The sequence below is a fragment of the Carassius gibelio genome, chromosome B15 (genome assembly GCF_023724105.1).
Source record: "Carassius gibelio isolate Cgi1373 ecotype wild population from Czech Republic chromosome B15, carGib1.2-hapl.c, whole genome shotgun sequence".
NCBI lineage: Eukaryota > Metazoa > Chordata > Actinopteri > Cypriniformes > Cyprinidae > Carassius > Carassius gibelio.
Genome location: NC_068410.1, coordinates 1,140,784 through 1,153,283, shown reverse-complemented (window position 1 = coordinate 1,153,283; position 12,500 = coordinate 1,140,784). Strand labels below are relative to the sequence as shown.

General features: G+C 35.7%; 1 protein-coding gene across 5 annotated transcripts in view; it reads left to right on the top strand.

Moving 5' to 3' along the window:
* Window positions 1-12,500, top strand: part of LOC127972295 (cGMP-dependent 3',5'-cyclic phosphodiesterase) — a 120,081-nt gene that overhangs the window by 20,229 nt on the left and 87,352 nt on the right. The window contains exon 1 of one of the 5 annotated variants that reach the window (XM_052575712.1): window positions 11,821-11,902. The exons of 3 other annotated variants lie outside the window; for them this stretch is intronic. In XM_052575712.1, the coding sequence (XP_052431672.1) occupies window positions 11,895-11,902 (8 nt within the window). In that variant the 5' untranslated portion in view covers window positions 11,821-11,894. Of the gene's footprint in view, window positions 1-11,820; window positions 11,903-12,500 lie in introns of those variants that run through there. One more of the 5 variants, XM_052575714.1, reaches the window with a different exon arrangement.

Genomic DNA, 12,500 nt, shown 5'->3' with positions numbered 1-12,500 from the left:
ACTGGACTCAAATTACTCAAATGATTCAAGTCTCTGAAGTCGCGATCCGACTCAAATGATTCGCGAACCCGCTTTGAAGTCGCGATCCGATTCAAAGAATCGCGAACCCGCTCTGAAGTCGCGATCCGACTCAAATGATTCGCGAACCCGCTTTGAAGTCGCGATCCGATTCATAGAATCGCGAACCCGCTCTGAAGTCGCGATCTGACTCAAATGATTCGCGAACCCGCTTTGAAGTCGCGATCCGATTCAAAGAATCGCGAACCCGCTCTGAAGTCGCGATCTGACTCAAATGATTCATATGATTCGTAAACCCGCTCTGAAGTCGCGATCCGACTCAAATGATTCGCGAACCCGCTTTGAAGTCGCGATCCGATTCAAAGAATCGCGAACCCGCTCTGAAGTCGCGATCCGATTCAAAGAATCGCGAACCCGCTCTGAAGTCGCGATCTGACTCAAATGATTCATATGATTCGTAAACCCGCTCTGAAGTAGCGATCTGACTCAAATGATTCGCGAACCCGCTCTTAAGACAGGATGTGGTATAGTTTCCAATTTTAATAAAGAAAATATAGGTTTATAGCCAGTGAACTTTTGTTTATAAATGTGAAATTTAGCTAACAGGAAACATAAATTAATTATGTAATATTTTCCAGTATTCTCTTTTGACTTTGTTTTTGCATCTTTTCTTTGCTTTACTGGAAAGACACACTGCAACAAAAATCCATTGAACAAATCACTTTGTGAGCTCAGTTTTGAAGCGTTTCATATTATAATGGTTTTGCGCACTGAAAGATTATTAAAAGCTTATTATATTTTTAGCCTGCACAATACATTTAAAATAAGCATAATTTAATTGTATATTATTTTTGTAGTGTAGTGTAAGCATTATAAATATATACACTTCTGAATTCTTGACATTCATATATAAATATTAAATTGTGAAATGTATGATTGCCTGATTGAATTTTATAAGAGTACTAATAGTAATTTGTTTTTATTAACGTGTTTAGATTGTGTAAAATTACTGTGTAGATTTTTACAAGAATTACCTTTTCTATTTATTTGCATTACATTTAAATAAAATATGTTGCCATTTTTAATGTGTCCCTCTGGTTAAACACTGGCCCCTCCTTGGCCCCCCTAGTAAAATTTGTCTAGAGCCGCCACTGCACACACGCACACACACATTGTTGTTTGAGATAATAATTTACACACACTTCAGATTTGGAAAAATCATTGCATCAGTGTCTCATCAATGGATGCTCTGCAGTGAATGGGTGCCGTCAGAATGAGAGTCTGATAAAAACATCACAATAATCCACAGCACTCCAGTCCATCAGTGAACATCTGGAGAAGACAAAAGATGAAACACATCCAGCATTAAGATGATTTTAACTCAAACACATAGAGTCTATAATCCATAATAACACTTCCTCCAGTGAAAAAGTGTTCTGGTCTGAATCAGGAGAGAAATCTGCACAGATCAAGCAGCGTTTAAACAGATCTAAATAAATCTGTGAGAGACGACAGCAGATGCACTTGTTCACTGGAGGTTATTATGCAACTTTAAGTTTTTCAGAGTGTGTGTAAATTAAATGGATTTGCTATTTTATTAATTGTCTTTTGCTGGACAGTTTTTAGCAGGACACGGTTTGATGCTGTACTTGCTTCGGAGCTTCATAACTCAGGATTCGTAGTGCTGCTAAACCACTTTAAAAGTGATTATGAGGTCTATAAATGAGTTAAAACAGGCTTTAAGGGAGTTGTGCACAGTGTGAGTTTCTTTTCTCTTTCATTATGAAATGTCGGAGGAGACAACCTTACAAAAATTCCTGAAAAAGGGAATTAGAAGTTAATTACCAGTTTGTGGGATATTTTTATCCTCCGTTAGGATCATTATTCAATAACATATAGTCTAGAGATCTTTCACACAGTGAAGTATTTAATCTTGTCTCAGCATCTCTGTACCTGCTTAAAAAACAATATTATAGCATAGTATTTCATTAATTGTAGTGTATTAATGTGTTGAATTATAATGAAAGCAATGCCCCGATATCAAAACAGAATCTTATTAAGCTTCATTTTCTTTATGCATAGTTCTGTTTAAATTAGATTTTGCCTTGGACATGCTCTTCACAGGTTTTGTGAGATTCACCCACATGTTCATGAGAATTAAATGCATCAGCAGTGAGAGACTGAGACGGGAAGTGATTTTAGGAGGTCAAAGTCACGCTCACATCATCCAAGCAGAAAACATTCTCCCTCTGGTCAGACGTCACCTGCAGCGAGAGCACACACACACACACACACACACACACACATGCACATTGATGCACATGTTTTAATGCATGAAGACAGATGTTAAAGCGAGGTGACAGATGAAGCTTCTCTTGCCAAATAAGTGTGGAAGGACACACAAACACACTGGAACTGTGACACGTGGAGACTAAATGATCGTACCAGTCACTGTCGAGCTGCATATATCCTTTCTGCTGAAGTGTGTGTGTGTGTGTGTGTGTGTTTGAGACTGACAACATCTTGATTATTCTATTGTATGATGGTCATCACACAAGATGTGTGAAAAATCAGTCTAATCAGGAATCCACAGCTAAAAAAAGCAAGCACAGGTGCAGGACATGATGTCACTCGCACTGTTGTCTTTAAGAAATGAGAGATGAGAGTCATTCGCCCATCGCTCCTCTTTGGGGAATCTAGTGTTCCAGAGGGATTGTGTTTGTTTGTGACTGTCATAAGCCCTTTGAAGTGTCACATTGTTCTTTGATTTTTCTTTGCATTAATTTTCTAATGATGAAAGAATGTTGGCTCCCTGTCCTTCCAGAACGGAGCGTGAGGGAAATGCCGTGGCCTATATTCTGTTCCGGAGGGGAAATTAAAATCTGTTTGCCTGTAGAGTTTATTTAATATTTAAACACATTTCTGCTCTTGACTTTTCAGAAGTCTTTGTGCTTTAAGGCAAGGACACTACACGCAAAAAGATGGATTTTTCATGCAGTTGTCAATTTAGAGATTTTGGGCTTTCAATTTCCGTAGTTTCTTTAAACGCTTCTTCCTGAACTTCTCTGGCACTTACAAACACCAAAACTTAGAGTTTGATTCCTGTCTATATTCTGAAGGGATTTGTAGAAGGGATTGTCCATATATCGTTCACACTGATTTATGCAACATTTTATTTCTAAAAACATGCTGAAAATGCCTATTTTTAAAGCCGGTGAGATTGTTTCTCCACTTCAGCTGAACTTATATACACCAAAACTTAGAGTTTTATTCCTATCTATATTCTACAGATATTTATAGAAGGGTTTGTTTATATATAATTTGTCCTGGTTTATACAACATGTTATTCCTCAAAACATAGTGAAAATGCATATATTTAAAGGCTGTGAGTTTGTTTCTCCACTTCAGTAGCACTTACATACACCAAAACTTAGACATTTATCCCTCTCTATATTCTTAACATTTTTATAGAGGGGTTTGTTTATACAGTATGTTGTTTCCATAGTTTTATTCCTGAATGTTCCTAAAAAGCATGCCAAAAAGATAAAATGTTCTCTCTGTTGACAGACTGTTCTGATTTGTGGAGTAATAAAAGAGAAATGCAAAATCTCCTTTGTAAAAACCTTCAAATCTAATATTTCAACAAAATTAAACACGAAACTTGAACTGGTGTTTTAGAATTTTGTTTTGGAAATTTAGGCAAATGAGTGCGTGTTTTATTACATAATGCGTAATTATCATATTCAGTGTTTCTGTGGGGTTTAAAAAAGTCTTAAATCACCCCTCCACAAATAGGCAGAAAGTGTCTTAAATAGAGCATAAAGTCCTTAAAGGCATTAAAAGTTGCATGCACTGCAAAAAAAAAAAAAAAAAAAAAAAAAAAAATGTCTTCCTCACTATTTTAATTGTTTTCCAATACAAATATCTAAACATCCATAAAGAGAAGATGCAAAATGAAGTTATTAGAGGATGTGTAAATGTATCTTGATTTAGGAAGCTTTAGATATTTGCACTGGAAAAACAACACAAATACAGAGCAAAAAACAACACTTTTTTGAAGTGAGATCAGATTGTAGTTAAGCTTTTTTTTTTTGTAAAATGAAAAGTAATGGATATCTGTTTTTTCAATCTGTTTTTTTTTTCTGTAATCTGCTCTTCTACATCCACATTGTGTGTAAATGTGTGTTTAGCGTCAGCAGAATGTGTGTGAAGCTCCCTGATGTCTGCAGAACCCATCAAAACCTGTATGAAAATATTCCCAGAATCCCAGCAGGTGTTCAGAGCTTCTATTGTACGCTTTATTAATATATATATATATATATATATATAAAAAATTGTATTTCTTGTAGCAATTTGGATATGAGAAATCCATCTCTTTATACTTTATACTTGATTTAAATTAATTACTACTATGAACCGTTTAGTTGTAAATAAAGCCAGTGGTATTTGTTTGTTAGCTTTTTTTTATTTTTTAGATATTATTATAGTTAAAATGTCAATATATTTTATTATTATGTTTTGCTTTGACTGTATATATTTTAGTACAACTTAAACTTGGGAATACATTTTTTTACATTTTTATATATTCTATATATATAGTTTTTATATATTTTAATGTAGAGTTGTCAACATTTGAAGTGCATAAAAACCTTTATGCTTTTTTTCCTAAACTCAAAACATAAACCTTTTTTTTCTGTGAGTGTAAAAGCCAATCAGAGTGTAAATTCATCCACTAGATGTCAGTGTGTGTCAGAGTCTCTGGCTGAATCTACAGGTTACTCTGCTGTAGAGTCTTCAACACATTACCACGGTGATCCAGCCCATAATACACCCCCACATCCCTTCATCCACATATGTATTGTTCCATCAACACACACACACACACACACACACACAAACACACACACACCTGAGCGCTTTGTGGCAGGAACTAAACAATGCAACTGTCTAAAAGCCCAGTGCATCAACATGCACAGGTATCTTTCTCTCTCTCTGTCTCTCTCTCTCTGTCTCTCTCTCTCTGTCTCTCTCTCTCTCTCGTTGTTTTTCAGTGTTGAGCTCTAGAGATCCTCCTGTGTGGGTTTGTGATTATTTTAGTCTCATTTTAACATGCACTACATACAAAACACCACCTACATTCACAATAACATCCTTCCTCTGTGTGTTTGTGTGTGTGTGTGCATGTGTGCGTGTATATGTGAGCACGTGTGTTTACCAAAAGCAGTGGCCACTAAATTGGTTTGATAAAAAAATGTCAGGGCTCCAATATTAGTTAATTTGCCTTATGTCCTTAAATGTGTGTGTGTGTGTGTGTGTGTGAGAGAGAGAGTGTGTGTGTGTGTGTGTGTGTAAGAGTGTGTGTGTTGAGGGCCCTGGAGAAACTCAGGCAGATGTTATTATTTCCATTAATTTCTCATCACTGGTTCAAATGATCAGACTTCAGACAAACGTTTGTTTTTCGTGTGTTCTTTGCATGTGGATCTGGAGAGGAAATATACTCATGCATGCTCATGAACTGGTTTCAGCTCTTCTGATGGATGGGTTTATAATTCACTCTTTATATTGTCAGCTGAAAGTGTTCTACAATTAACCGAAACATTCATTAATGCACGAGGAATGTTTAACTGTCCGGTAATGAACTCAGATTGAGTGTGGCCTGCAGTATTACTGCTCAAACTGAGAATAAAATACAGAACAGTATTTATAAAAATCTACTAATCTTGAAAACATTAAGATTCATTGTGTGTTTTTTTTTTTTAAATAAATTAAAACTTTTATTAGTCAAGGGTGCATTCAATTAATGAAAAGTGTCAGTAAAGACATTTCTCTTTCAAACGCTGTTCTTCTGAACTTTCTATTAATCAGTGAATCATGGAAAACAAAATGCATCAGTTTCCACACAAATATTGAGCAGCACAACTGTGTTCAACATTGATAATAATTTTCATGTTTCTTGAGCAGTAAATCATCATATTTTCATGATTTCTGAAGATCATGTGAGACTGAAGACTGGAGGAATGATGCTGAAAATACAGCGGAGCATCACAGAAATACATTACACTTTAACACAGATTCACACAGAAAACAGATGATTTACATTAGAATAATACTTCAAAATTTTTACTGTATATTTGATCAAATAAATGCATATTCGGTGAGCAGAAGAGACTTTTTTTCGATAACATTTAAAAATCATAGCATTAAAGAATAGCTTCAGTTCTAAATTCTGATTGAACTGCATTCAGACTGGTTATGATATGGCGTCTGATTCTGAATTCTGTTTTAATTCACTAATCAGTCCTTCCTAGAAGATCTTTGATCATTATGTTGCTTGGCAACCATAAACGGCCTTATAGTTCCACTAATGAGCTCGATTAGTGATCAGAGGAACTGTGTGTTATGATTATTATTAGTAAATGTGCTTCATTATATGATGTTTTTTTTTATTATATTATCATCATTATTGTAATATATGATACACGCTGTGTGAGTTGAGCAATGCAGTGAATCTCTCTCTCTCTCTCTCACACACACACACACACACACAGTGTCAGGATGATCAATAACTCTATCAGCAGCTGTCCACATTTTACTCTTTAAATCATCTCTTTCATTTTCCTGCTCTACGATTCTTGCCTTGATTTGTAAAGATCATTCTAAACAAACATGTATTTCTTGCAGATGTTAAGAATTAATGTTGAACTGAAATGTTCCAATCACTTGCGTTGATTTATTTTTATTTGATTTTAAATGTGCCTTTGTATAGCAGAAGCAACATAGTGCAAGAGTAAATAAGTATTAACAAGATAAAAATATTTATTAATAAGATATCAAAAATGTGTTTATTTATTTCCAATACAGTTGTATTTAAATTGGCTTACAGGTTAAATTACAATCAATTTGTCAATTAATAAATGAATGAATAAATAAATGATTTATTTATATTTATTCAGTTTATATTTAAATTTTTATTGAATTTTTATGTGCAATTAAATTGCCAAAAGCACTGAAAACAGGTGCAGTAAATGTAAAAATGGTCAAAATTAATCATAATAAATAAATCTTGTTTTCCTTTTCTAAGTTCCTGACAGATATCTTGACACAAATATTCTTGTTTTAAGCATAAATCTGATAAATTGTCAGAAAACATGATTATCTGAAATCATTTTTCCAGTGTCTTGATTTAATAATATTCAGTCTGTGTTGGCTTCCACTTGTTGTCACGTGTAAAACCTGTCTTGAAGCCAAACCCGTTGAGAATCGCTGATCTGGAGACTCTTTCTCTCTCTGTTTCTGATGTTTTCTCAGTTTCTCAGCCTGGATAAGCGGAGTGGATCTCCATCTGTTCTCCACTCTCTCTTCAGATGATTCTCTCTGATCAGCTTTTATTTGTTCAGTTATGCAGTTTATGAGATAAACGTTCAGTGTCGTTCTGCCTCCGGCTCCAGATCATCACGGTTTGCTCTGCTCTAATAATTCATCAGATCCAGACAATCAAAGCATCAAACACAGCCTGATGAATTCATATTGAGCGCTTTTGTTCCATCATTTATCACTTCCTTATTTCTCTCTATTCTTATAACATTTTATTTGAAATATTAATGTGCATTTGCATTGCCAAAGCAAAATAAGTTCAGTTAATTTAAAAGGACTACAGCGCACATAAAGTGAATTAGTATTATATATATATATATATATATATATATATATATATATATATATATATATATATATATATATATATATATATGTATGTGTGTGTGTGTGTGTGTGTGTGTGAACACTAGGAGACTTTAATTCCCCTCAAAATCCTTAAAATTTAACCTTATCAGAACAGAACAAGAATTAACCCTAACCCTAAATTCTAATGGATAAATATAATTGCAGTATATAATAATATAGGCTTAGCAAGAAACAAATGAATTTAAAACAAATGTAAGGTAAAGTTGGGTTTATCTCTCTCATTAGGCACAAATCCAAATCTGAAGCTATTTGAAACTAAACTATTAACCTATTTATTATGTAAAATAGGATTTGTAGTTCCCGTATCGACAGAAAATGCAAATACAATAACTATAAAATAACTATAGTGCAAATAAAGTAATTTAGTATAAAAACTAACTAACAACATCACAATAACATACCAAACACATTTTTTTTTGGTTTATTAATATAAATAACCATAACCTAGATAACCACAAGTCATGCCACTTTAAATTAAGAATTTGTTCATGTAATATAGTTGATGAATGTAACTTTTGGCTGTTTTGGGTGCCAAGCAACTCATCGACATTGATACAGATGTGTGTCACAGTGGCAGCTCAGACTCAGAACTGCAACAATGTTTCATAATTATAATTGAACAAAGAGCAGATCAATCTCTGCTTTTCAGAGACAGCGTCCAATCCGTCTCCATGACGCTCCTCACTGACCGGTTACTTAGCAACAGCCACACAAAGATTGCAAGCTATTTTCCGTGTTATTATGAGTCACTGAGTTCTTGAGGAAGAGATGGAGATCCAGAAGCATCGAGAGTGAATCAGTGAAGCCATCTGAGCTCAACGTGTGTGCGCTTTCCTTCCTGTTGATATTTCTCTATTAGTTTGATCTCAGTTTCTTTTGAAGTTTATTTTAGTAGCATTCAGTTTATTAAGAAACGTGGCAACACTTTGAAAAGCTTTTAGTATGAAGACTTAGTCAATAAAAATACTATTAGAAAATATTCTATAGCACTGATAACATGTTTAAGCAAGTTGCAAACATGATTTAGCATGCATGAATTAGTGAATTGATACTTTGTTAGCATTTTTTGATGTTACTTGTTATGAAGAGAGTCAGTGGCGTTCAGATCCAAATGCAGTATTTATTTAGAGAGTGGTCAGACAGGCAGAAATTAGGGAGGGCGTCAGGTGTGTCAGGGATAACCAGAATCGAAACCAGAAACAAGCGGAGATCGGGGCGGGCAGCAGAGAAATCAGAGTCGAATACACAGTCCAAAGGTCAAACTCGGGAATAACAAACAGGGGAAAAATGCTCAGCAATGTCAGACAGGCTAAACAAGACTTTGCAGTGAGTGAGAGTGATTGTGGTGCTTATATGTGTGTGTAAATGAGGTGCAGGTGTGGCAAGGAAATTGGCTGATGAATGAGGTGCAGGTGTGGCAAGGTGGTTGTGATGCAGTGACTCATGGGAGATGTAGTTCGGGTGTGGTGCAACAGTATGAGAGGTGCTAGTGTCCAAGTGATGATATGGTGACATCTGGTGGTTGATGGGTGGAATGGTCCTGAGTGGAGTGCCCTCTACTGAAGTTCATGGGCACTCCAGTTAATGATCGTGACATTACTAGCATGATTTAACAAGTTGCTAGCACATTTTAACATTTTGCTAACATGAATTAACATGTTGCTACTATGTTTTAACATGTTTTTAGCAAGTTTAAGCATGTTGATAGAATGTTTTAACACATTGTTAACATGTTCTAGCATGTTGCTACCATGTTTTAGCACTTTGTAAGCATGTTTTACTAATTTGCTAGCATGTTTTAACATGTTCCTATCATGTTATAGCACATTGCTACCATGTTTTAGCACTTTGTTGGCATGTTTTACCATTTTGCTAGCATGATGTAACACACTCCTATCATGTCATAGCATGTTGCTACCATGTTTTACCATGTTACTTGCATGTTTTAACTTGTTGTTAGCCATATTTAGCATATTGCTAACATGTTTTAGCATTTTACTACCATGTTTTAAACCTTTGTTGGCATGTTTTAATATTTTTCTTGCGTAATTTAGTATGTTGCTATAATAATTGAGCTGCTAATATAATTTAACATTTTGCTAACATGTTGTAAGATGCTGTTAACATGTTCCAGTATGTTGCTAGCATTATTTAACATGTTGCTAGCATGATTTAACACATTGCTGTCATGTTTCAGCATGTTGCTATATAGTTATCATAATTTAACTACTGTTAACATGTTTGAACACATTGCTAGCATACTATTAAGATGTTAGCATGATTAGCACATTGCTAGCATTAATTGGCATTTTGACAGTATCATGTTAAGCATGTTGATTTATACATGTTGCATGTTGCATGTAGCATGATTTACCATGTTGCAAGCATGTTTAAGCATGTTGCTAGCATGATTAACATGTTTATATCATGATTTAGTATGTTACTAACATGACTATCACATTCCTAACATAATTTGTGTGCTGTTGACGTTTTCAACAGTTTTAGCATGTTGGTGGCATGTTGTTACCATGTTTCTAACTTGATTAGCACATTGGTATCTTGAATTAACATGCTGGTAGCATATTTTAGCATGTAGCTAGCATGATTAGCATGCAATCCAGCTCCTTCTGCTCATTCACAGTTTTAATGGAAATCGTTATCCATCTCCGCAGGAGGATTTACACACATTCCCGCTGAAATCGCACGTCCTGATTTTGCCAAGTTCGATGTGTTCCTAGGTCAACATATTTTGTTGACCCTGGAACAACATTTTACTCCAAAAATATATTCTTAACCATATCCCTACACCTAAACCTAACCTTAACCATGAGTAATCCCTAAAATCAGAGGATATGATAGATGAATGACACTGATGTACAAGCACCAAACACTGATTTTAAGCGTAAACTTCACAAAATCTATAAACTGGTTCTTCAAATCTGATTGGTTAATCACAATGTTGTTCCAGGGTCAACAACGATGTTGTCCCAGGAACATGTCTCACTTGGTAAAATCAGGTTCTGCGCTGAAATCACACACATTCCTACTGAAGAATTAGCGATGTTAGCAATTAAGCAAACAGTAAAGAAATGATTTTCTGTGGTTTTGAAGCCTGTACTGTGGTTTACTCTGATGTGACCCGCGTCTGACCCGCTGCGACCCGGGTTTCATTAGCACTGAATGTTTTGGAGACAGAGAGCACTGCAGGAAATCTCTCCTTTCAATTGGGTTTGATTTCTTCTGACGCTCAACACCCGCATAGAGTTTGATGCTTTTGATTTTGGGTCGCACACACACACACACACACACACACACAAATGCACACTTATTATTGCTTTCTTATATCTGTGTGTGAGTGTGTGTGTGTGTGTGTGTGTGTGGGCATGTTTTTGTATCATATCAGGACACAACTCTGTATAATGACATGGGTATGACACAGGTATTACAAGGAGAGGGTGACTTATGAGGACATAACCCATGTCCCCATTTTTCAAAACACTTATAAATCATACAGAATGAGTTTTTTTGAGAAAGTAAAAATGCACAAAGTTTCCTGTGAGGGTTAGGGTTAGGTGTAGGGTTGGTGAAGGGACATAGAATATACAGTTTCTACATTATAAAAACCATTACACCTATGGGATGAACACACTTTACACAAAACAAACGTGTGTGTGTGTGTGTGTGTGTTTGCATTGTTCTAAACAATATTCTCGCTCTGTCTGTGTTTTCCTGTTATATCTGATGGGGTGAAGAGGTCAAACCCAGAGGTGTGTTTTTGAGTTGTGTGTGTGTGTGTGTGTGTCTATTTCCGGGTTATGATGTTTCCACAGAGATGATTGACAGGGTCAGAGTGGCAGCTCCGACATCCCATAATTCCAGCCCACCTGGCTCTCTCTCTCTCACGTGTGTCTTTCCTGTCACTCTGCTCTTTACACAAAGTCAATGTCCTGCAGGAAACACAGGGTGTATTTGTGTTTGTGTGTGTTTGTGTGCAAAGATGAGCCATTTCCTTTCTAGTCTCCAGGTCACCATAAAGGCTTCCTCACACACACACACACACACACACACTGAAGGAGCGTCACAGCCTGTGACTTCAGTCAAGTTTGTGTTTGCTCCTCATCATCATCTCTGTTATGTCGCAGTAAGTTTGTTTTCACTCTTTCAGACTTCATCTTAGCTGACAGACAACATGAACACTGCTGTTTTAGCTTAAACCACACATAGGACACACCGGGGCTAGTTGTCACACAGGGAGGTTAACCCTTTAATTTCTAGTAATGTCTATTAGTTTACTCTAGCGCTGGTTTCACATGAAATAAATTTAAGTGGATTCTGTTCTTTGATCTATTTTTACACTATCATATTTTTTTTGTTGTTGATTTTACAGGGGCAAGTTGTCAATGTGTTAAATTCATTGTAGAACCAATTACTTAGAATTTTCGACGAATATTTTAACTGTTTCATTAATTGTTTTGTTGTGTATAGTTTGCTGTAAAGTGGATCGGTGGGGTTTTCCATGACTCTGAACTTACCCGATATAATGTGATAACATCAAGGTTTGTGTTTATGCAGAAATTCAGAAAGCACCCCACCCTTAATATCCATTACAGTAAACAGTGTGACAACTTGCCCCGGTGTTCTGTGCATGTGTAAGAGAGGAAGGAAACGAAACTGTGTGTTTAAAGTCTTGTAACTGCTCACCTTTTTATTTTAGATTATCACTTCAGTAATCCTGCATT